The 27,071-nt window shown below is 45.5% G+C and overlaps 1 protein-coding gene across 4 annotated transcripts in view; it reads right to left on the bottom strand.

The window, feature by feature from the left end:
• nck1b (NCK adaptor protein 1b) overlaps positions 1-27,071 on the bottom strand; it is a 52,533-nt gene that overhangs the window by 18,607 nt on the left and 6,855 nt on the right. Inside the window, exons 2-3 of one of the 4 annotated variants that reach the window (XM_083632205.1) lie at positions 17,087-17,137; positions 13,676-13,916 (exon numbers count right to left, since the gene is read on the bottom strand). In XM_083632205.1, the coding sequence (XP_083488331.1) occupies positions 13,676-13,901 (226 nt within the window). In that variant the 5' untranslated portion in view covers positions 13,902-13,916; positions 17,087-17,137. Of the gene's footprint in view, positions 1-9,283; positions 9,385-12,040; positions 12,151-13,675; positions 13,917-17,086; positions 17,138-27,071 lie in introns of those variants that run through there. The other 3 variants (XM_083632204.1, XM_083632207.1, XM_083632206.1) reach the window with 3 other exon arrangements.

Genomic DNA, 27,071 nt, shown 5'->3' with positions numbered 1-27,071 from the left:
AAAGGACTGCCCTATCACAGACCTCTCCATCCATATTGACAACACTACGGTACTCCCTTCTCCAACAGTTAAAAACCTCGGGGTGTTTCTAGATCATCAGTTATCCTATTCAGCCTTTATCGCAGCGACTGCCCGTGCCTGTAGGCTTTCACTTTATAACATTCGAAAAATCCGTCCATTCCTCACTAAAGAGGCGACCCAACTATTGGTCCAGGCGCTTGTCAGCTCGCGTCTAGACTACTGCAACGTTCTGTTGGCCGGGCTACCTGCCTCGGCCATCCGACCCCTTCAGCTTATCCAAAACGCTGCAGCCCGTCTGGTGTTTAACTTACCTAAATTTTCACATGTCACTCCCCTTTTTTGCGACCTGCACTGGCTTCCCATCCAGGCACGCATCAGGTTCAAGACACTGGTGCTGGCCTACCGGTCAGTCCACCGGTCAGCCCCGCCTTATCTGCAATCTTTGGTAAGTTTCCAAACTTTGCATCGCTCCCTCCGCTCCTCTACCGGTCCACCTCGCCTTGCCCCTCCATCACTACATGGGCCCGGAGGTCGCTTGTCCCGATCACAACTTTTTTCCTCACTGGCTCCTCAGTGGTGGAATGAGCTTCCCCCCTCGATCAGAATGGCCGAGTCACTGGCAATTTTCCGTCGGAGACTAAAAACCCACCTCTTCGGCCTACACCTGGGCCTTTCTGAATCTTAACCATTTCTTAAAACACTCACATGCTGCTAGCTACGCCCCTGACTATTTTTTACATTATTTGTATCCCCATAATGTGTTACTCTAGTTCATGATAGACCAAGATACTTGACTCTTATTGATTGTATTACATGCTTTTTACTACACTACGTTCTTATATTTATTACTTTCAATTGTTCTGTGTTATTTCTTGTGTATTCTGATGAGATGTGATGTTGTATTTCTTGTGTATTCTGATGAGATGTGATGTTGTAAGTCGCTTTGGACAAAGGCGTCTGCCAAGTGCAATAAAGTAAATAAAACAAAGCAGTTTTCAACTCAGTTTATATTAAGCGTCAATGCACAGGAAGTGTATTGACCTTTTTCACCAGCAGCCATTTTGTGTCTAAAAGGCAGGAAGTAACACAAGTGCAAGCAAAACATGAGGGTTTCCAACTTCCAATCCACTTAGGTGTTCCAGTGCCGGGGCCCTCGCTAATGTTTTGGTTGCACCTGTGTTACTTATTGCATTTTAGACACAAAATGGTTGAGGTGAAAAAGGCATATTGGCCGGCCAATACAAAGAAGAGGTTAACATTGTGTATAACGTTATTATGCAGACTGGAGGAGCACCTCTTACTCGCCTAAGCACGATCCTGTCTCTCATTTCCCATACTTGATCCATCCATCTGAAGTTAGGCCTAAATACTATCTAGTGTATCTATTGTACACACACACACACACACACACACACACACACACACACACACACACACACACAGACACACAGTAACCCAGTGCTTCCACCAAAATCCACAAACCATCCTGCTTCTTAGCAGCTCCTTGGGAAAGCCATTTAAACTGGAGGAAAACTAAAAGCATTGTGTGCTGGAAATTCTTTCGACGTCAGGACGCCGTTTCCTGTGCGTTTCCTGAGAGGAGGATGCTCAGGAAGGAAACCGCGTTGCGTCAGATGGCGGTAAATCAGTGAAAATGACGACAATGGACTAACACTTCTACATATTTACCGCTCCAAAAAGTTCACTTTTTTGTTACGGATGAGGTGAAGCAGCGGGAGGTGAAGAAAGTGCTGGGCAGTTTCTTCGGCCAGCCAGCGGTGACAGACAGGAAGTAGTTTTGTTTTTAACGCGGGCCTGCCTACGCTGGCTGGCTGTCCATTGTCTGCCGCGGCCCTCTCGACCCCACCGCTTTCCTCCATTCCAGGGCTCTTCCTCTGCGGACGCCAACACCCCGCGTCAGCCTGTCTGTCTGACAGTGCAGCACATCCCCTGCTTCAACACTGCCATCCTTTCACCAAGTTCAGCAAGCAGAGAGACGGCTTGTTGACCAGAAGAAACATTCAAGTCATAAATGTGCTGCTGGTCGTCAGCTTGAGGCCAAAGTACAAGTCTAGCTTGCCTAATAATCAACGCTTGGCTCGAGCAATGTCCTGAGCTAGTCACTTTGTCCTGAGCTAGTCACTTTGTCCTGAGCTAGTCACTTTGTCCTGAGCTAGTCACATTGTCCTGAGCTAGTCACTTTGTCCTGAGCTAGTCACTTTGTCCTGAGCTAGTCACTTTGTCCTGAGCTAGTCACTTTGTCATAACCTAATTGCAATTTTAGCGCAGTTGCCTTAATGATCATGTAGCTTGAGTCAGTCAGTCACTTAATGATCATGTAGCTTGAGTCAGTCAGTCACTGGGGAGACAGTAAGTACAGGACTCTCCAAAGGTTCCAATACGTCAATGGAAATGTGAAGTCTGACAGCCATGTGTCACACACATGGCTATAAGCAGTGGATAGCCAACATGGCAGCCCTCAGCCACATGGTGTTTAGAAGGTGACTTCCATACTGAAAGCTACCAACAGTCTGGGCTGTGGAGGAAAGGGACAGGAAGCATGAACACAAGAGTGAGTTGGCACATTCTACAGTTGGGTTGGTGGAGGCTGCCTTCTTAAGACGGCAGCTTCAATCAAGTCAGTGCTGCCAACATGGCTGACTGATGGCTGGCTGCTTTTGATGTCTCAGACGGCTGAAGTTGAAAGAGCGCCGTGTGTTTCCTGCACAGCTATCAGTCTGAGACGAGACGAGATGAGAGGCAGGGGGAGAGGAGAGGCAGGGGGAGAGGAGAGGCAGGGGAGAGGAGAGGAGAGGCAGGGGATAGGGAGAGGAGAGGCAGGGGATAGGAGAGGAGAGGCAGGGGATAGGGAGAGGAGAGGCAGGGGATAGGGAGAGCAGAGGCAGGGGATAGGGAGAGGAGAGGGAGAGGAGAGGCAGGGGATAGGGAGAGGAGAGGGAGAGGAGAGGCAGGGGATAGGGAGAGGAGAGGGAGAGGAGAGGCAGGGGAGAGGAGAGGCAGGGGATAGGGAGAGGAGAGGGAGAGGAGAGGCAGGGGATAGGGAGAGGAGAGGCAGGGGATAGGGAGAAGAGAGGGAGAGGAGAGGCAGGGGATAGGGAGAGGCAGGGGAGAGGAGTGGCAGAGGAGAGGAGTGGCAGATGAGATGGCAGGGGATAGGGAGAGGAGAGGCAGGGGATAGGGAGAGGAGAGGCAGGGGATAGGGAGAGGAGAGACAGGGGATAGGGAGAGGAGAGGCAGGGGATAGGGAGAGGAGAGGCAGGGGATAGGGAGAGGAGAGGGAGAGGAGAGGCAGGGGATAGGGAGAGGAGAGGGAGAGGAGAGGCAGGGGATAGGGAGAGGAGAGGCAGGGGATAGGGAGAGGAGAGACAGGGGATAGGGAGAGGAGAGGCAGGGGATAGGGAGAGGAGAGGCAGGGGATAGGGAGAGGAGAGGGAGAGGATAGGGAGAGGAGAGGCAGGGGATAGGGAGAGGAGAGGCAGGGGATAGGGAGAGGAGAGGCAGGCGATAGGGAGAGGAGAGGCAGGGGATAGGGAGAGGAGAGGCAGGGGATAGGGAGAGGAGAGGCAGGGGAGAGGAGAGGCAGGGGATAGGGAGAGGAGAGGAGTGGCAGACGAGAGGCAGGGGAGAGGAGTGGCAGATGAGAGGAGAGGCAGGGGATAGGGAGAGGAGAGGAGTGGCAGACGAGAGGCAGGGGAGAGGAGTGGCAGATGAGAGGAGAGGCAGGGGATAGGGAGAGGAGAGGGAGAGGCAGGGAGGGAGAGGAGAGGAGAAGCAGGGAGGGAGAGGAGAGGGAGAGGCAGGGGATAGGGAGAGGAGAGGAGAGGCAGGAGGAGAGGAGAGGCAGGGAGGGAGAGGAGAGGAGAAGCAGCAGGACAGGAGAGGAGAGAGCTCTTCATTTGGGTTTGACTGCCTTCAGAGAGTATGCCAAGCACAACCCTTCCTGAGAGCAAAACAAACGCGTGGTCTCATTAATTCCAGCCAATATTAACTTCAGCTCTGAAATCTTAATGCGTTTTAATCAAGCAAGGCTGTTAATAGATTCTAAGGGAAAGTCTTTTACAATGAGCTGGACCAACACTTCAGTCAAGTAGAGAAATCACAGTGAAATGTGAGTCTGACATTTTGAGCACATGATCAGTTACAAAGTTGCAAGCACACTGGAATGATCTTTCTACTGTGAAGCTGCCTTCACATAAGCCATCTTCTCTTCTCTCACCGCGAGGTAGAGCGGAGAAAGCTCAACGGCAATTACCGTAATTTCCGCACTATAAGCCGCACCGGAGTATAAGCCGCAGCAGCAAAATTGCCTGTTTGTTACATATATAAGCCGCACCGGACTATAAGCCGCAGGTGTTTTAATGTTTTTTTTTTTTTTTTTTTTTTTTTAAATTGTGCCAAGAGGGGATTGTCGGGAAAGAGATGGCTGTTTGAGGAAGCTCCCATTTATTAACATTTCAACAAAACAACATAACACAACACCACCTGTGTTTTTTTTTACAGTGCACACAGTGTCCACGGTGTGGTGAAAAGAGGGCAAGAGAGGAAATTAAAACAGAAGTGGATTTATAGTTAGAAAGAGTGCTAAAGAAGAGAGAATTCCGTTTTTTATTTTTATTTTTGCTGAAAAAATCCATAGATAAGCCACACCGTTATATAAGCCGCAGGGGCCAAAAAACAGGGAAAAAGCCGCAGCTTATAGTCCGAAATTTACGGTAGGTCAAAGTTGAAACAATTTGAACTCTGAGCGCAGCGCAAGGTGGCAAATTCAAGCAGTGCATGATGCCCAGGGTAGCGCTGGCACATGGTTGGGAGACACCGCTCTGCCCCCATAGGAAAACAACAGCACAGCGGGCACCGGGCACACAGCTGTTTTACCACAGATCATGTGTGGGGGGGCTTAACAAAATAAAATAAAAAAATAAAAAATTATTCCTTCTCTTCTTTTCTTCTAATGCTACATGTTACTTATTTCTTCTCAAACTACTTCCTACATGGTGCTATTCTAGTAGTCACGTCATGTCTTAGCTGTCATTGATTGTGTTGCATAGTTGTTTTCTGTACGGTTGACAAAATGTGATATTGTAAGTCGCTTTGGACAAACGTGTCTGCTAAATGACGTAATGTAATGTTAACATATCAGCTGCCCATTGCCAATATGAACTCAAAATTCAGATGATACAGAAATATGCTGGCACACCAGATACAAATAGGCAAGTATATTTAAACGCGTTGCGTTTTTTTTGCCCGTGTCTCCTATTTTTTGAAGTTGTACATTGTATTGTAAACCTGTGCAGGTTACCTGTGTACCAACACTTCTGCATTACATTGTTCTCTAAAAAGAAACCAAGAAGCTCCTTTTTCCACTATTGATCACTATTTTGACTTTGAGCTTGCTTGCTTCCACTTTCTCTGTTCCTTCTTGGCTACATATTCACACATCCAACACCAACTAATTCTACAGAGCCTTCAACAGTAAGCTATTGCTAGCTTCTAGAGAGCTAAGCAGAACGTTCATTCTGAAACTCAGAGCAAGTTCAACAGACAAAAGGGAGCTGTCCTGTTTCCACTCTGCTGTTCTACAAACATGTTTATGGCACTGGGCTCAGTGGGCTGGCTACTCTTCAGCCAGGCCAGCCATCACTCACTTCCTCTTGTGCAATTCCTAATGGCAGAAGACACGGGAAAACAAAGATGGCTGGATGGCTTTAGAGGGGCAAAACAAAACAAAGTTGAGAAAACTCTCCCACCAGTTTCCTAAAATCACAACAGTATTCTGCTTATTTTCTCTGGGAACAGCTTTGGAGAAAAACACACAAGTTTGAGAAGAGGGAGAGCATGACACACACACACACACACACACACACACACACACACACACACACACACACACCCAGAAAGACCAACAGACAGACGCTCAACAATGATTCAACTTCCTACTTCCTCTCTGCTCCACGGTCCTCTCCAAAACTCTGGGAGAAATGTGGCTCAAATTAGAGCTTCCGCTCACTGGGGAGGCCAAGACAGGAAAACAGAGGGAGGGAAAGGGAGAGAGAGGGAGAGAGCGACAGAGAGAGAGAGAGAGGCAGAGAGAGAGAGAGAGGCAGAGAGAGAGCGACAGAGAGAGAGGGAGGGAGAGAGAGACACAGAGAGAGAGAGAGGTAGAGAGAGAGAGAGAGAGAGACAAATGGCTCTGAAGTTGACACAAGCAAAAGGTTTGTTAGCTCATGACCAGAGGCCGGTTTCTCTTCCTATCCACCTTATTTTTGAATGCCCCACTGTAAAAAATAATTGTGCGTACAAGGTCCGGTTTAACGTGACTTATTGTTGCAGCTTGCCATTTCCTAAATGGTATTCTACTTGATTTGAAAAGATGGCCGCCTACACTCAGTCTCTTGTACCCTGGCTGAATTGAACATAACTTGGTCAATAAGTATGTAACATACAAAATAAAACAACCCGTAATATCTTAATTTTTTGTAGAATGCAGAGGACATGTAACTGTTTAGTTAAACTTGCATTCCAGGAATATTGTGCTCTTAAGATGACGTTAGTGGCTCGAGACTGTTTCGTCCTGAAACCCACATAGGTTGCGCCAGGCGTAACCTATGTGCGATTCGAAATAACGCATCCGAGATAGAAAACGTTATGAATATAGCCACGTTATAAACAACAAACTAACGCTGGTGATCCGTATGGAAACAGTGTTACTCGAAATGGTTAAAAGTTATATCAATTTGGTCATTCAGTGGCGTTTTTACTGCCATGTAACATAACTAGCGGCTAATATTAGCCACAGCAGGCGATTACCCATGAATGTACTGTGCTCTTAAAAGGGATATTTATCGACGAGATTTTTGCCAAGGTGGACCTGATTAGTGATTTGCTCCGTTCGCCCAGACGGGTGTCAAGCTGTCAGCAACAAGGCTGGGAGGATCACACCGGAAGAAGCACCCATCAGGCAGATCAGGCAAAAATGGCCGCCAAAAATAAGGTGGATAAGGTCCTTGGACGACACAGAGTGGTGCCAGTCAGCGAGCACACAGGCCCACAGGTAGTGGAGATGGACACAGAGTGGTGCCAGTCAGCGAGCACACAGGCCCACAGGTAGTGGAGATGGACACAGAGTGGTGCCAGTCAGCGAGCACACAGGCCCACAGGTAGTGGAGATGGACACAGAGTGGTGCCAGTCAGCGAGCACACAGGCCCACAGGTAGTGGAGATGGACACAGAGTGGTGCCAGTCAGCGAGCACACAGGCCCACAGGTAGTGGAGATGGACAGAGGCAGAGGACGCCACTCAACAGTTACAAGGTGAGATTAGAGTACAGCGGCGCGGTGTCAGTGTGGCTGTAAAGTATCTGCCCGGGTAACGACATTCCTGTGATAACCGGGCGAGGAGCCTCGTCGCCCCATCAATCAGCACCCGTTTCTCCTCTCCTCTCCCCACAATGACTACAGTGTTCTACATGAACACCCCACTTCTCTTCACTGTACAGTGTTCTACATGAACACCCCACTTCTCTTCACTGTACAGTGTTCTACATGAACACCCCACTTCTCTTCACTGTACAGTGTTCTACATGAACACCCCGCGTCCCTTCCACTGTTGCTCATTACAGGGAGCGGGGGGACCCTCCCAGAGCTAGCTAGCCCGCCCTGAGGCTAGCATAAAAGAAAACAGGCTTTGGCTATGTCTTGAGATATTCCTAAACAGGGCGGAGAGAGGGGGGGGGTTCTTCAAGCATGATAATGTAATCCAGTGAGTTGCGGCCCACTCACTAAGAAGGAGGAAAAAATGGAGTAGGATTACCGTATGTGTGTGTATGTGTGTATGTGTGTGTGTGTGTGTGTGTGTGTGTGTGTGTGTGTGTGTGTGTGTGTGTGTGTGTGTGTGTGTGTGTGTGTGTGTTAAAAGAAAGAGACAGAGGGAGAGAATGAGTGCTGAGGCAATTACAGGCTTGGGCTCAGCAGAAGGCTTTTCAAAAGCAGCATATCCACCCAGTCTGCAGCCGCTCACACAGATACTCAGCCTCTCTCTCTCTGCCAACACAATATGTTAGCATTATCCACCCAGTCACACAGATACTCAGAACCCTCTCTCTCTCTGCCAACACAATATGTTAGCATATCCACCCAGTCACACAGATACTCAGAACCCCCTCTCTCTCTGCCAACACAATATGTTAGCATATCCACCCAGTCACACAGATACTCAGAACCCTCTCTCTCTCTGCCAACACAATATGTTAGCATATCCACCCAGTCACACAGATACTCAGAACCCTCTCTCTCTCTGCCAACACAATATGTTAGCATATCCACCCAGTCACACAGATACTCAGAACCCTCTCTCTCTCTGCCAACACAATATGTTAGCATATCCACCCAGTCACACAGATACTCAGAACCCTCTCTCTCTCTCTGCCAACACAATATGTTAGCATATCCACCCAGTCACACAGATACTCAGCCTCTCTCTCTCTGCCAACACAATATGTTAGCATATCCACCCAGCCACAGATACTCAGAACGCTCTCTCTCTCTCTGCCAACACAACATGTTAGCATATCGACCCAGTCACACAGATACTCAGAACCCTCTCTCTCTCTATCCACCCAGTCACACAGATACTCAGAACCCTCTCTCTCTCTATCCACCCAGTCACACAGATACTCAGAACCCTCTCTCTCTCTATCCACCCAGTCACACAGATACTCAGAACCCTCTCTCTCTCTATCCACCCAGTCACACAGATACTCAGAACCCTCTCTCTCTCTATCCACCCAGTCACACAGATACTCAGAACCCTCTCTCTCATATATCCACCCAGTCACACAGATTCACAGCCTGTCTCTCTCTGCCAACACAATGTTAGCATATCCACCCAGTCACAGATACTCAGAACCCTCTCTCTCTCTCTCTCATATCCACCCAGTCACACAGATTCACCGCCTCTCTCTCTCTGCCAACACAACATGTTAGCACAAACAAAAAGTGGCTTTCACACACACTAAATATGACTCATTTGCACACCCTCAAGCAGAAAACATTTCTCAAAGTATAAAATCAAAAAAGGAAGAAAGAGAAAAAACCTGCTGACAACCAGTCGTTCAAAGTGAGAGAGAGAAAAAAAACAGCACAGACTTCACAAAAGAACCCTACACCCATTTTCACAACAGCCAAGTTAGAAAAAGTTTCAAAACGAAGAGCTAAGAGAAGACTAGGAAAAGTTGAGAACTCACGAAAGAAATGTTTGAATAGGTTAGCCATGTCCATTTTGGGCTCGCTCCCCCTCTCTCTCTGTGTCTTTCCCGGCCCCTCGCTCTCGTCCCACTGCAGCCGTATAGTTATTCCATGTGAACACCCAGAGAGCAGGGCGGACAGCCCACTCCAGCACCATGTGGCCTGGCCTAACCAATGGGAGGACAGGAGAGGGAGGCCTCCAGTCCAACTCTGGAAGGCAGAGTACAGAGGCCTCATGGAGAAGGGAAGGGGAGGGGGGGGCAGAGAGAGAGGGAGAGACATATAGAGACAGAGAGAGAGAGAGAGAGAAATAGACAAGGAAAGAGGAAAGGAAGGAGCCATTTCATCACCACTTAGAGCAGATGGAGAAGTGAAAGAAGGGGCTTTTCCCAAACATATGCATTCTATGGAATCTGTGCGCCGCACGGGTGAGTCACGCAGGATTGAGTGTCACATGATTGCAGTTGCTTGTAGAGACACACTCACAACTTCACAACACAAACCCTGGAAACATGAATCCACACACACAGCCATCTGCAGATAGCTCATACCCTCACACATTCTTTTATATGATGACACTATTCCACACCCAGCAACCCAGCCAATGTAAAAAAAAAAAAAGTTCTTCCTCCCACATAAAATATGAACATGTGGTCGTTGAGCTGCTTCTCTCGTTGTTCTCTACTACAAACATTGAGACAATCCCCACTTCCCTATTTGCCAGTTCAAATCTATCCCAAATCTCTATGAACACAAAGGTGAATTATTAACAAGCGTCCAATGTTTTTAGTATAATAGTACTTTTTAAGAGCTGGATTTGATTAGGCTCAGTTTTCTGTGAGTTCATGTTAACGCAAAAATGAGCGCAATCAAATCCAGTGTGTGAGTGTGTGTGTCATCTGGCCAGCTGCCCACCTGAGGTTCTATGATCTACAGCTACAGTGACAGGTGAAGTGTTGGTGAGAGCCTCACAGCTGTAGTCTATATGACACATCACTCACACACACATTACACACTATAGACTCAGACAAACATACAGAACAGACCTAAACAGAGTGTATTGGCTGAAAGTTCACATCAGTTATGTTTGAACTTTAATAATGTATCTGTTTAGTAGGGCTGGGCAATATATTGATATTATATTGATATCGTGATATGAGACTAGATATCTTAGATTTTGGATATCGTAATCTAGCATATTAAGCACAAGTGTTGTCCTTTCCTAGTTTTAAAGGCTGCATTACAGTAAAGTGATGTCATTTTCTGAACTTACCAGACTGTCCTAAGCTCCTGGCTGTTCCATTACTTGCCTTTACCCACTTAGTCATATCCACATTAGTGATTATTATTTATCAAAAATATTTGTGTAAATATTTTGTGAAAGCACCAATAGTCATCCCTACAATATTGTTGCAATATCGATATTGAGGTATCAAAAATATCATGATGATATTTGATTTTGTCTATATCGCCCGGCCCCATTGTTTAGGCCAAGAAAATGTGAGGAAAAATCCAAGAGAACAAATGAGAGATGATGGATTTGCACACACTTCAACTCCCAGGGAGCTTTGTTTGCAGTGCACAGTCCTCAAGAGACCTCTTCCTGTTGTTAGTGTTCTTAATCAGAGCATTTCAGCACAAAGCCCTCCCCTTACACCACCAGTCAGTCACCCCTCACCACAACACACGTACACACACACACACACACACAGTGCAGTTAACAGGAAGACGCTACTCATTGTAACCAGTAGATACTGTTCTCCGCAGTGTAAGTATGTTACAGTAATACACGTGAATGTGACACATCTCAGGTTAGCGGCAGTGAAACAAACCCCCTTCCTGCCTCGACGCTGAGCTGAGCAGGCAGGGTAGAGCCAAGTTGAGGCCCAGGGCTTCCCCCCTTACGGGTCACCCAGAGGGGTATGTCACCCCCACATCAAAGACCGAGAAGAGAAGAGAAGAGAAGAGAATAGAAGAGAAGAGAAGGCTACCTCTCTCTTCCTCAGCCGGACAAGTGTTTGTTCAGTGGGGCCACAAACAGTGAGCACTGGCTTGTGCTCTGTGGGAGGAAATAGCAATAGACCTTATTCGATAACCCCGGACGGCGCCATATTGTTGACAAACCGCAGCCGTAACGTAGTCTGGCCGAGCGCATAGCAACGGTTATGGCTTCGTCAAAGAGAAGCGATGAGAAAATAAGTTTGGTCGGAGGTGCGGACCCCTATAAAAAACTGACTTAATATAACTCATTATATTGCCAGGTATAACGTACCGGACATTGTGAATACACAGTATTGGCATAGGCTACATATGAGAAAATCCTACGCATTACGATAAGGATACAAGTCCCCAACGCACAATTCTTTCAACATTTTAAACCACTTAAAAAGGGAATTAGTTACGGAGGGAAACTGTATTGGATTAACATCACACCATGTGTAAATATATCACTGGTCAATTTTTATAATTACCATAAATATCATGCAGCCCTATTCTACAGTGCCTCTTAACCTCCCCTTAATACAATGACTTATGTTGCCGTCCTTACTCCCTTGTGAGGTTATTGATCGAATAGGATCTTCTAATCTAGGCTAAACAAACATGGCAAACAGCAAACAGGGTCACCATGCTGACAGTGATAGCCTGGAGAGCACAAAAGCTTGGAGACTGTAATATGAAAAGCATCAGAATCTAAAGACACCACACTGCCACACATCAAACACGTACGAGAATTACAAAGTATATGACTGCCTTACCTGAGAAAGTGTTTGAAGGTAAAACGGTAAACGCATGCAGCAGCCTAACCCTAAGCAGGTACTGCACAACAGACGCTTTTAGCGCTTTACAGTAAAGACACCTTTGAGAATTATCACCACACTCAGTGGCTTCAACCAATGACACATAACAAGAGTGGGGGCCATCTTCCTGTGGTGTAAGTCACAGCAGGGGGCCATCTTCCTGTGGTGCAACTCAGAAATATTGTGGTGAAAAACAAAAGAGGCAGAAGACGAGAGTTGGCCTAGATAAAGGAGGTGCTTTGACGCTGCGCTCTTGAACTTGAATGTCATCACCCAACTGTTTGAAACACAAAGCAAGTTGGCCTACAGTTATGTTATGAGTAGGGATGGGAATTGATAAGATTTTAGCGATTCCGATTCCATTTTCGATTCTGCCTATCGATCCGATTCCTTATCGATTCTCTTATCGATTCTCATTGGGCAAGGAAAAAAAAAAAAGAGTACAAACGGGTTTATTAACATTAATTTTCTTTTATATTATTATCATTATAATTATGTATTCTTATTCAGCTCTGAGATCAGATTGCTCTTTTCAATCCCATACCAAGCAGGGATCAGTGTCTGTTAAACTGGCTTTGTTTAACAAGCCAGTTTGTATTTTGGGTTGAGCATCTTTGTCATCTCCCTATAGAAAATATATAGTGGGAATGAATGAAACAGAACCAGTGGTTAGAATGACAACATGCAACTTTGACATTTTACTTTAGCTGGCATGTCAGACAAACTAGTCACTGCTCGGTGACATTCGTTTACCCTCGCCTCGGTCATTTTACTCTTCCCTGCCTGGGTGAATGGAGGGGCTAGAAGTGTGCAGCACAAGAAGTACTCGCTGCAGCCTCTGTCCCAGAGCGACTACCAGCCTCTGAACCAGTCTGACTCTGAACGTCATCATCCTCTAAATTAAATGGATGGAAATGGAGTATTGGTGAAATCTGGTTTACGCAACGAAACAAATGGCACAAACAATAAACACACAATAGACAGGGTCTGGAGGAGCGCTAACGTTAGCCGCACTGCTGTTAGCCACGTTATCGTCACTCCGTAGCACATCAGAAACGTGACATTCCTCCAAAATTATTGCATGCTGTGTGGACAAATGTTTCTGCATATTGCTAGTATTTCCCCCTTTGATGAAATAGAGGTTTTGCAAGCATTGCAAGTGGCACTGTGGTCATCGTTTTGCTTCTGCCTAAACGGTGGCTAGACCGGTGGCTGCGGTCTAAACAAAACAAGGCTGCGTTGCGTGCGTGACGCAGCGTGTGACGTCATCGCGCATGGAATCGATAGTGGAATTGTTAAGGATTTTGGCTAACGATTCCAAGGAATTGATCCACTGGGACCCGGTTCTCAACAAGAACCGGTTCTCGATTCCCATCCCTAGTTATGAGTGACTGAGGAAATATCAATGTTTACAGGGCAGATATCTACGCAGGTCAACTGGAACCTTGTAAGCTCCTACAATCAAAAATAAAAATAAACAAAGAGAGCTGGAGTATAAACTTAAACATGGTTTCTGCCCATTGCTTATGAAACTATCAAATGTTAAATTAAATATGGGTCAAATGAAGAAAGCGTAGCTGATTTTTTTTTTACCAAGAGTGTCTTTAAGGTTCTTGACAATAGAGGCTTTGCGGGCGCTGTTTTTCCTCTCCACGTAGTTGGAGGGCACAAAGCCTGTTTTGTTGGTGGCATTTCGAACCCTCCACCAGGACTTGGAGTCGTCAAGGAGCCAGAGGCGCTCGTTCTTCTTGATGTCCAGCTCCTGGTCCTGCTGGGCCATGTAGTCAAACTTGGCGATGACAATCACCTCTTCCGTCATCTTGCACTAGCTGCACTGAGGGAGAGAGAGAGATGGAGAAGATATGGAACAGATGTCAAGGTGCATTGGCTGAGATGTCAGCAGGGCTGAAACAATTATTCAACATTACCAACAATTTCAACAATAATAGATGATCAAATTATATTTCCGTTGTACAGTGCCATCCTCTGCAGCTAATGTTGGCTACAGTGCAGTTAGTAGTAGCAATAAAGTTAGATTTGGTTTCTATCACCTATCAAGAGCCTGAATGCACAAGTAATTTAGGGTTAGTTAGTAGGCACCGTCGGGTATGTTGAAGCAATGATCATGGAGGCTCATGTTTTTGTTTTGTTTTCAATATCAAATACTGTTGCCTGTCAAAATATAGAGGCTAGTGTTTATGTATAGTATAGCTGGAGGAGCTGTAGAGACACTGCATGAAATAGGCCACACCTATCACGGGGGAAAGCTCTCCGTTCACTTCCACACACCAGCGTCATATTCCTTGAATTAAACATAGCTAAAAGCAGTTGTGTGGTGGGCTGCGCAGACAGTTTTTTTGTACTCCCGAGCAAAACAAGGAAGCCATTGAGAATTGGCGAGAAGAAAAATGTGGATGTTGCTGTCAATGAAGTAAGTTGTAGTGTTCATCTTCCGTATATATGATCTTTGTGTGCAACACCCGACCATGCACGTGACATAGGAGAACGCCAGGATTTGGGGGGAGTTTGTGTTTTCCCCCGTTTTGGGCATGGTTTCTGCTACAGAGTGGATGCATTACAGAATAAAAACCCAGAAAAGCCCTATAAAAAAGGCTGTGTGTTGAGGGTCGTTTAATTATTTAGGGTGTATTCACACCTATCTCGTTTGGAGCAGTTGTTTCCGAAACAGAGAACGTTTTCCCCCTTAGTGCGGTTCGTTTGGGGGAGTGTGAACACAGCAATCGCACTCGGATGCGGGACAAAACAAGCGGACCGAGATCGCCAAGAAAGGGTGGTCTCGGTCCGCTTTAAACAAACTCTGGTGTGGTTCGTTTGTGGTGAGAACGGGATCCGACCTCGATCCGCCACAACTACAGGAAACTGTGCACATTTTTGGATAAACCAGCTGCCGTAGTCAGCTGCGCTGTGCGTAATGGCCTGAAGAACAAGCATTTTTATCGTTTAAAAACAACATCTTCATTCAGATCCTGTTTTAGCGACTTGTGACTTGCATGGATAAACTTTGGGGGATTTTTGGATCATCACATCAGCAGTTTGAACTCAATCAACTTACCTCTGGTCTCCATTCAATAAATGAAAACAAGTCTTGGTAATCAGAGGCAGAGCCAGCCTTGTTTGTGATAAGATTGTCTGGTTAAATCAGACAATCAGACTGATTGCATGTCTTCCTCGAAATGTCCGTTATTATTAAATTATTTATTAATATTTTCTTCCTGACAGGACAGGTGTTCATATAGCCTATGTCTCGGCTAATCCTCTGAAGTCTCCATGACAGTAATAGCAGAAGTTGCGAGGGTCTTTGATCTTCTATCTCCAAATTCCCGATAGCCTCAATAGGCTAAATAAATACATAGGCTTACATAGGCTACATAGCCTACATAAATAAATAACTTTCTCCCTCTCTCTCTCAATCCCTCCCTCTTTCTTTCTCTCTCTCCTCGCACGGCGCACGCCCAACATAGCCTACAATGTAGGTCTAACAAAAAGCATTCTTATAATCATATAGGAAAATATTGCGATATATTGCCGTATAGATTATATTGCCCAGCCCTAGTGTGAATATGCGTGAGCGATTAATTAATATGCACGGACATTAATAGCGGGCACTTGTGTATTTTTAGCAATTCATCAGACTCTGATATCATGATAGTTTGTTGAGTGCTATATTGATAGGCTAGTTGAAGTCTTCCATGCGAGAAGTGGAGCCGTTTTCACAAGACTTGTGTATTATCACTAGGGCTGTGGCGATTCACTTATCTCCCGATTCGATACTATCACGATTCTTGGGTGCCGATTCGATTTACAGTATATTGCGATTCTTGCGATTCTACGATTATTGCGATTCGATATTACGATTTATTGCAATTTTTGTTTATTTTTTTCTTTTCTTTTTTCAGTTTGTTTGCTTTTTTACACTAGATTAGAACATGGGAAAAGTTGAATCATACACTAGAGACTGTATATTATATCATGAGTAGGGCTGGGCGATATAGTTAAAAACAGGGGCGGACTGGGATCATAATTCAGGCCGGGCATTAGATACCAAGCAGGCCAGGCCGATATGGGCCGACGCGCGTGAAATTTGGGCCGTTTGAAACCCAATTTGGGCCGTTTGAAGCCCAATTTGGGCCGTTTGAAGCCAGATTTGGGCCGTTTGAAGTCCAATTTTACAATGAGATGCACCCACTTTAACCCTGAAGTGTAATTATTACTTCAGACTAACTAATAAAGTAATAAAACCACTAGTAAACCAGTAGGTGGCGCCTGGCCTGCTGTTCAGTGAGTGGCCTGACTGCGGGCACCCACATTTTTTTTTCTTTTTTTTTTGCGATTATCGATTCTGGAATAAAAGATCGATTCAAAAAATCGTGACATAAAAAATCGCGATACTTAGGTGAATCGATATTTTCCCCCACCCCTAATTATCACTTTACACGGTGACGGTCAAAGACTTCCACTCTGGGACCTGTTTTTACTTTTTTGCATTTTCAGGCCCCAAGAATGCCACTGCCATGAAAAAGGAAGGCACAAACGCAAAAAAAAAGTTTGCAGTTTTATGCAGGGAGCGTTGCCGTGTAAACCGTGCCCGAGTTTCTAGATTTGGAGTCCAGAGAAACAAATATGAGGTAAAATGCTGCAGAACAACTTCGATGTGGATAGATGATCAATGACTTTTTTATTTTGCTTTTACAATTGCAGACGAGTCATAAAGCCTTTATCTCCATGAACACATCTACGGAATACGGGGTATATGGACAAAAATAAGGACGTCCTCAGTGCCATCTGCCCATCAGTGCCTTCTGGGTTGAGATATCTGCACCAGTAGCATCGACTTCCTCTCTGTCTGCCAAACTTCATACACATTTTCATTTTGCAACTGTGTTATTTACTCCAGACAGAATAAATTGCAAGGTGAGAGCATAAGAGACACACCAAAAATACATTGTTGAAAGTGTGTTTGAAAATAGATGATGATCACTGTACCTGTACTGCATCAAAGCTGAGAACTGAAGACACGGATACTCCTCTGATGACCTACAAAAAGAACAAGTGCATGAGCATTACATAAAGTAGCTGTTGTCCCAGAATTCCCCCACAAATGTGCTGATTCATTGTCATTCTAAGTAGATCCTGTTTCTGATGAACTGTTCCCTGGATTTCCCCACAAATCTTATTTTTTCTTATTCTTCTAAGTACATCCCGTTTTTTAATCTTGGTTGTTCAACACAACCACAAACATCATCACCCGATGACGTCATCAGCCCTAGCACGTCATCCAAGTGACACTATGAGTCAAGCCTATTTCCACTTCCATAGTTTAGTTTCTTCAGACATAATTCCCCCATCCATTATATTCTTGAAAATAACAGATAAAAGTGACTATTCTTTTCAGGCTTCAACACTGACAATGCCACAAAGTTGACAGCTAATCTTTCAGTATCCACATTCTTCAGACATTTACAGAGGGGACGATTTCCTCTCTGGAGCCGTCCAGCGATTGTCCATTGTGTTACGCATCAAACACCAAGCCAGCAGCCAGGAAGATGGCAAAGGGACAGATTACAGTAACAGGGAAGTAAGGAAAGAGAGGAACTCCATGTCATGTCTGTTATTGTCAGTGAGTGGAAGTACTCTTAAAAAGGCAAATTAAGTGGGATATTGTTTTGAATCCAGCGCGGCTCTAAAAACAAACTGTCCTGTGTAGTCTATGCAAATCAAGCACTGAGTGAGAATATGTGGGACCACATGACACGCTTAGCTTCACTGTTTTGCAATAATCACAAGCACCTTGAGGTGCCCCCGGGCATTCTCAAATTATGATATGGGAGTAGGCATATCACATATGTTCCGCTGTGCAAAACTTCTTCATCTTTAACAATGAGTACATTCACATACTGGGTCTTATGATCCAGCTAGCTAGCAGCACAACTAAGCTATGTTAGGCTAATAGATAGACCCATGGGTGGACACTGGTGAGAGTTAGGTACTATAGAAAAGGGCTGCTTAGCTACTCTGGTGTCATGACAGTGGATGGAGTTTCACCTTCCTCCCTCTGACTGACATAGGGGACCTAGACACTGACCTCATAGATCGAGAGCTCTTGGTTTTTATTTGAAGCAGTAGTGTCTGGCTTTCAGCTGCAGCTGGCGTTGAGATAGGCCCAGAACCTGATCTTAGGCAAACACAAGGAGCAGAGGGAGCTGAGCTATGTTTCAGCATGATTAGCCAACAGCAAAACAGGCCAACAGGCCGCATGACAGACTAGTGCTGAGAAACATCCTCCTTACTCAAGCTATTCTGGAGAGAAATTCACAACAATCAAGATGTTGCATCCTCATGGAGAAGCCAGTGGGCATGATGACTGTGCCTTAACTAATCTAAGCCTCCACTCGATCTAATAATTGATGGAAGGGTGGACGACACCATGAGCAGTCAATGTAGAGAGGCCAAGGCTGACGAGCTCACGTTGATGTTTGAAAGGGGGTACACCTGAAGTCTGGCCTGTCTTATTTATCCATGTGTGTTTTGTTTTGCAAAAGCACATTAAAGGTGGGTGATGTCACGTGTATACTGTGGTTTTATCCCATGGCATGTTATTGCCTGCATCCATTCCATCTCTAATTAAATTAATGAACACCGGGAGGCAAGCAACATAGGGAGCGTCATGCAAAAACAAAGAGCTGATTGACTCTCCTCGAGTACTGTCTCTCTCTCTCTCTCGCCAAGACAAAGGCAACAATCTCTCCACTCCCTCCCTGGGCTGGGCTGGGCCGTGCTGGACAACGGTCTGCCAAAAAGGCTGAGGAGGAGTATGTGTGCTCCTTCTCAATTTACAATATGCCTCCATTTCCATTTTGTTCCTTCATATCTCCACTCTTTCCATTCTTCTTGGTAGTAGCACCAGAGTGTCACTTTCCCAGATACGTAACTCCAATTTTCACACAGCAGTTTGCATCCCAATCCCTAGCTGCCATCACCGCCCCCCCACATGAGCAGTGAGCAGTAAAGTGCACATGAACACCACAGTGACTTCACACGCTGCAGATCAGATGTGCACATGAACACCACAGTGACTTCACACGCTGCAGATCAGATGTGCACATGAACACCACAGTGACTTCACACGCTGCAGATCAGATGTGCACATGAACACCACAGTGACTTCACACGCTGCAGATCAGATGTGCACATGAACACCACAGTGACTTCACACGCTGCAGATCAGATGTGCACATGAACACCACAGTGACTTCAGACGCTGCAGATCAGATGTGCACATGAACACCACAGTGACTTCACACGCTGCAGATCAGATGTGCACATGAACACCACAGTGACTTCACACGCTGCAGATCAGATGTGCACATGAACACCACAGTGACTTCACACGCTGCAGATCAGATGTGCACATGAACACCACAGTGACTTCAGACGCTGCAGATCAGATGTGCACATGAACACCACAGTGACTTCACACGCTGCAGATCAGATGTGCACATGAACACCACAGTGACTTCACACGCTGCAGATCAGATGTGCACATGAACACCACAGTGACTTCAGACGCTGCAGATCAGATGTGCACATGAACACCACAGTGACTTCACACGCTGCAGATCAGATGTGCACATGAACACCACAGTGACTTCACACGCTGCAGATCAGATGTGCACATGAACACCACAGTGACTTCAGACGCTGCAGATCAGATGTGAAGGGGGATCCAAAAGAACAGATGCTGCCGGCTAACCGTGCAGCTGCAGACTGAGCCGAGGGCACTGGCCGCTGCCATGCACTAAACAGCAGGTCAGACAGGTCAAACTGCTCCATGGTGTCACGTTCGGCAGACATCTTTATTTACCCTGCTGCCTGGCAGAACTAACGGGTACCCCGATGATCCACCGCCAGGCACTCACAGCATACTTGGACGAGTCTGGCACATTTCTCCAGTCTCTCAGCCATTGGCATAGACACAGCTTCATGCCACATCTATTGATATATGATACAACTTTTTGTTGCGTTTGAGTTTCTTCACTTTCTTTCTTATTAGTAACCATAAACAACGACCTTCTCTTCTCCACTGTCACTGTAGTTTATTGGAAAGAAAGGAGAGAGGGGGCTGAGTCCATGTCATTTCTACCCATCAATGTTGCAAATGGGGTGGTAGCTTGCAAATAAACAGGTCAGAGCCACTTTGTGTCTTGTCTAAGCAGGGGCCACACAGCCATTTTCGCCTTGGACAAGTGGTTGTACAATACAGGGACATGGTTGATATCTTATCTACAAAGTGGTCCCGTGCTAAAAGGCTTTTGATTCATTGGCAACACCACCAAATTAAATATATGCAGTGTGAAATACTGCAGGAAAGATTGTCAAGTTTACTCATGTCAGGCAAATGTAGACTTAGTCATTTCCAAGTTGACAGAGAATGGGTCAACCTTCTACCCTGCCAAGTGCCAAGTGCCAAGTGCACTGAAGGCAGACAGTGCTTATTCCAGTGTCATTATCACTAATCCACTCTTGCTCTCAAGAGTGCCAACACTGGTCACAACACAGTGCCCCTTCAGCACAAAAGCAGTCACATAAATACTCTCTGCAATATTAAAGACAGGGGTAGTGATATTATATTCCAGTTAGATTTTTAGAAAATAGCCTACCTTTCTGCTAGACAATAAGACTTTAAGTTAAAAATGGCACTGCAAACGTAAACCGCACCAACCAAGAAATGCAGTGTGCAACGTTGCGAGTTATCATGTATGTTATGAGACAATAGGGTGACATGAGTTCACCACATCCTGCAAGTCTTCAGCTGCTACCCACAAGACCTTGTGTCTCCACAGAAAAAAATGGGAAAAGTTGAGCTCTAGTCAAAGAGCACACCCAGTGGCCTATGAGGCAATGCATTTCAAAAGGAGGGATATAATAGGCTTATATTGGAGTCGTGTCATGAAAAGAGAGAAGTATCCCTTTCAAAGAACTGGAAGTGTGTGTGTTCAGCACAGATTTCTCAGTGGCATGACACCTCCTTTATTTACCAAAGGCTAACATCAGAGGTTCCAGGTACAAATGAAGTCACAAGAAGTGGACACTACAGTATATTGTGTGGGCTAAAGTGGCCTGAGAGAACATCTATGTATCAGTGTCGCTTTTTCACTGTGGGAGCTGATAGCATTCCAGAGTACCGCTACTAATCATAGCACCTACAGTAGTACTACTCAGCAGATAGCACCTACAGTAGTACTACTCAGCAGATAGCACCTACAGTAGTACTACTCAGCAGATAGCACCTACAGTAGTACTACTCAGCAGATAGCACCCAGCCTCCCACAGTAGTACTACTCAGCAGATAGCACCTACAGTAGTACTACTCAGCAGATAGCACCTACAGTAGTACTACTCAGCAGATAGCACCTACAGTAGTACTACTCAGCAGATAGCACCCAGCCACCCACAGTAGCACTACTCAGCAGATAGCACCTACAGTAGTACTACTCAGCAGATCGCACCTACAGTAGTACTACTCAGCAGATAGCACCTACAGTAGTACTACTCAGCAGATAGCACCCAGCCTCCCACAGTAGTACTACTCAGCAGATAGCACCTACAGTAGTACTACTCAGCAGATAGCACCCAGCCACCCACAGTAGCACTACTCAGCAGATAGCACCTACAGTAGTACTACTCAGCAGATCGCACCTACAGTAGTACTACTCAGCAGATAGCACCCAGCCACCCACAGTAGCACTACTCAGCAGATAGCACCTACAGTAGTACTACTCAGCAGATCGCACCTACAGTAGTACTACTCAGCAGATAGCACCCAGCCACCCACAGTAGCACTACTCAGCAGATAGCACCTACAGTAGTACTACTCAGCAGATAGCACCTACTAGGGCTGTCACTTTTCATTCGAAATTCGAATGCAACTTCGAATGTGGGGGAGGGGTTCGTGTTCGATATGTAAATTGACTGTTCGATTTTTTTTTTTTTTTTTTTTTTATGAACCAAAATTAACCAACTGCTGCTTGCTGGTAATGTTAATCCCATGTCAGAAAAAGTCTCCAGATTTGTCGCGTTAGTCTCTTCTGAGAAAGATTGTCTCCAGGGTCTGAAAAGTTGTCTCGAGTTGGATGCAGCCAAGTTTGTGAGGCAGTGTTGTGACTGTGAGCGTCCAAGCTAACACGTCGGGCTGATGCCCGGTGGCCTGGACTGAATTTTTTTTTTTTTTTTTTTTTTTTTTTTTAATTAACCAAAAAACTTCGAATATATTCGAACGAATTTCGGGCAATTAAAGTTTGTTCTAACTTTATTTTGGGAAAAAGTGACAGCCCTAGCACCTACAGTAGTACTACTCAGCAGATAGCACCTACAGTAGTACTACTCAGCAGATAGCACCCAGCCACCCACAGTAGCACTACTCAGCAGATAGCACCTACAGTACAACTACTCGACAGATGGCACCTAGAGTAGTACTACTCAGCAGATAGCACCTACAGTAGTACTACTCAGCAGATAGCACCTACAATAGCACTACTCAGCAGATAGCACCCACAGTAGCACTACTTGGCAGATAGCACCCGCAGCACTGCTACTCAGCAGATAGCACCTACAGTTGCACTACTTGGCAGATAGCACCCGCAGCACTGCTACTCAGCAGATAGCACCCACAGTAGCACTACTCGGCAGATAGCACCCACAGTAGCACTACTTGGCAGATAGCACCCGCAGCACTGCTACTCAGCAGATAGCACCTACAGTAGCACTACTTGGCAGATAGCACCCGCAGCACTGCTACTCAGCAGATAGCACCCACAGTAGCACTACTCGGCAGATAGCACCTACAGTAGCACTACTTGGCAGATAGCACCCGCAGCACTGCTACTCAGCAGATAGCACCCACAGTAGCACTACTCGGCAGATAGCACCTACAGTAGCACTACTCGGCAGATAGCACCCACAGTAGCACTACTTGGCAGATAGCACCCACAGTAGCACTACTTGGCAGATAGCACCCGCAGCACTGCTACTCAGCAGATAGCACCCACAGTAGCACTAGTCGGCAGATAGCACCCACAGTAGCGCTACTCGGCAGATAGCACCCACAGTAGCACTACTCGGCAGATAGCACCCACAGTAGCACTACTCGGCAGATAGCACCCACAGTAGCACTACTTGGCAGATAGCACCCACAGTAGCACTACTTGCAGATAGCACCCACAGTAGCACTACTTGGCAGATAGCACCCACAGTAGCACTACTTGGCAGATAGCACCCGCAGTAGCGCTACTCGGCAGATAGCACCCACAGTAGCACTACTCAGCAGATAGCACCCACAGTAGCACTACTGGGCACAGAGACAGCTCCAGCATGAGCTCAGAGGCAGACAGAGTAACCTAATCCGTGTGACAGCCTGCTAAAATCACAGAGCTCTGGTGCCTGGTGGAATGTGCTCTGTGTGCTCACTGCTCGGCCCCTCCGGCACTGCTGTACTTCCTCTACCTTACACCAAAACTTAGCCTGCATGTTTAGCCACGGGGCAGGTCAGCCGCCTGAACAGTCTGCTGCCCCATGAATGGCCAGAGCAGGACAGGAGCGCTGAATACTGAATAGATGCTGGCGCTCTTTTCATATGGGACCAGAGCAACTCAAACCCAGGAGACTGTCTGCATCTCATCCCAGCTGTCCTAAATCCTCTCCAAACAAATGTGCAGCAGAGCAGCGAGGGGTCATGGGAGACTTGACAAGCCAGCTGTGAGACAGGAAGTGGGGACGCAGGAGTGAAAGGAGGGTGGGAAAGTGATGCAATCTGACAGTGCAGGCTGCTTGACCTATGAGTTCAGACAAGTTCACACATCTCCTCTGTGCCCTGCATGGATGCATAGGATTTGCTTCAATCAATGTATGAGATAAGAGAGGTCATGATGCCACGGCAGTGTTGCAGGAGGGAGATGTGATCTTTCCACATTTGAAAAAAGCATCCAACATATTTCACATTCAAATTTCGATCAAGGACAGAGAGGCCTCTAGTATCATGAGGCGAATTGGTTATATCCACCCCTTGGGATCAGCCTCTGCAGTTGGGAATGGCCTTAAATAGACCATGGCTCATGTCCTTTGAGAATTGCCAGAGATTTACTCACAGCAAAATTATGTGGAAAAAACATCACATCAAAAGGCTCATCTTATGCTCGTAAGTAACCAATCTCTAAGTGCACTGGACACCAACTGCCAGTGTTTTGAATTTAAGTCTCATTTGGGAGCTAGTAGCTTGCAAAGCCATGAAATGCACAATTTCATGCAAAGTCTTTGGTATGTCTCACTTATTGTAGAGACACATTTTAGAAGAAGATAAGAGCAATATTTATGAATGTTTGGGCATATCACATCCAGCCATGTTATGGATTTTACAAGATGTGGATTTTACTAAAGTGGAAGTAAGATCACTACAGTATATTATGTGCAAAAACAATGTGAAATTTAGGCCACACCCAAAGGCAAACCTTTGCTAACCAGTAGCTTTCAGTATTTTAAGTGAAAGTTTGTACCTGGTCTTAGCAATGTACCTGGGCTTAGTCCTCTGAGGAAGGCACCAGTACCTAATGTATGAACTAGGCATCATTTACCCAGAGCCCACCTGCATCAGTGGAGCCTGCACATCCGTGCACCCACATCCTGCTTGGTCTGGGTGGCATAAATGCTACCACTCTCTCGTCCAACAATGGCCACATCCAAGCTATCTGGGATCAAGGCAACGTTAAATTAAACCTCCGTGTAATCTCACTGACAGACAAGATCACACAGGGGATTTCCCAATCACTAACGTAAGTTTACAAAGCAAAAGGATTCACGATATCAAGTTTTATAAACCCGTTTGCGGTTTGAGCTCGTGTGGTGCCAGGCTAACTTGGTGGACTACTACTAGTGGCATTCACAGGAGTCGTCAGTGGAAGATATGCTCCACACTCCACAGTACACAAACAATCAAGCCATGTGCATCATGCATGCAATGTAGAAACTGTGTACGTCTTCTTTGCAACACTGTAGCTCTCTTCTCGAAACAGCCTTTGGTGCAGTCAAAATAGCAGATCATTTGTAAACCACAAAAGAGAACAATCCCAGTCAGCTTGTGAGAGAGAGCTGAAATGGATACAGTGGCTTCCTCTCTGTCTGCGTGCATCCTGACAGGTATAAGCCCCGGGCTGCTGTCACAATAGGACTAAACAAGCCACTTGGGACAACACTCTGGGTGAGGCACGTGTTGGAACTTGTGTATGAGAGTGTTGGGAGCAGGAGGCATTCCACATTGCACGGTAATGCCACAAAAAGCTGCTGTCTCTCTCTGAGCAAATAAGATCAATGAGATGTTTGTTGGAGAGAAACCAGGAGGAAACATTTCACACACTACCTGCATCTGTCCTGGTTGAGGTGCACACTCGCACATTTTTAAAACACTGAGGAGACTGTGCTTGATTGACCATGCTTCAAATTAGAGATGTTAAAAGGTATGAAAACTTCACATCACGATTATCGTGAGCAAAATTATTCACGGTTATCAGTATTATCACGGTTTGTTAAAATGTGCAGAAAACGTTCAAAATGTACTAATAAAAAAGTACTAATACACTCACAGAAATCATTTTACCAAGTTTTGTATTGAAAACTCAGACCCAAAAAGGATGATACGCTCACTGAAATCATTTCTCCAAGGCTGCACGTTTGCATCTGGGAGACGGTTGCCAACTTTGGTTGATGATGGACAGTATTTACCATGTTTTTCAAAGCGTAATCATGGTAACAACATGGTAATCACGGTACCACGGTTTTAATGATAATGAAAATTTTAAACGGTACGGTTATCATTAAAACTGGTTATCGTTACATCCCTACTTCAAATTGTAAGGTCATTTATATTATATCACATAATAAGAGAGCGCAATAAAGGCTTCATTTTTATGCAACAACGGTTGTTTTGGAAATCAATTTACTAGTGATTTTGAAGGCTAAAGCTATTTGTGGAGTGATGGCTGTGTCTATGGTGACAAACTGCCAGGTAACATCTTATAATTAGTTAAAGATCATAGCAGAAAACTTCATAATATGAAATTCAAAAACTACCCAACTAACACAATTATGGTTATTCAGATGAGAATATTGCTTTAGGGCTGGGCAATATGACTTAAAATCATTTCAATCATTTTTCAAGGGGACAGTGCATGAACGCATGCATTGGGCAAAAATATTAACCACATGGAATATTAATTAAGTGAATTAATGAATTGTCATGAGCAAGATTAAGACGGTTAGAGGTTCTAAATGTCGGTTTTGATAGATTTTTGGTTCATTGTCCACTATGCCACTATGCCCATGATCCCTATAGACGCTTTTAACTGAACATAAACATTCTAAATTGGCCCTGTGAAAACAGTCTGTTGCATTAGAAAACACCTCTACTTGACTTGAGAGATCAAATCATTATTCTATTCAGTAAGGGAGGGAATCACCAGATGCCCACGATACGATACTAAAACGATACTTGAGTCACGATACGATAGTATTGCGATATCGCCGATATTGCGATATATTGAATATTGCGATATTTCGATATATTGTCTAACTCCTTTTCCTACCTTTTCCTTGACCTCACCAGAAGTAAAACATGCAGTGTTTTTTTGTTTTGTTTTGGCCCCACATCTAGGCTACATTATTAAGCTTCTCTGGATTCAATACGTCACTGCAGGTGCGGACTGCAACATCGGGCGCTTCGGGCAGATGCCCGGTGGCCTGCCATGGCATGGCCTGCAAATTTTTTTTTTTTTTTTTTTTATATCGATACTTGGCTTCCAAATATCGATACAATATCGTCAGGCAAAATATCGCGATACTATGGTGTATCGATTTCCCCCCCCCACCCCTATTATTCAGTACCACCTAGTGGTTCCATGCACAATCCCATGAAGTCAGTAGATGA

Source organism: Poromitra crassiceps, assembly GCF_964638095.1.
Source record: "Poromitra crassiceps genome assembly, chromosome: 2".
NCBI lineage: Eukaryota > Metazoa > Chordata > Actinopteri > Beryciformes > Melamphaidae > Poromitra > Poromitra crassiceps.
Note: the sequence above shows the minus strand (reverse complement) of the source record. Positions and strands in the feature narration are given on the sequence as shown.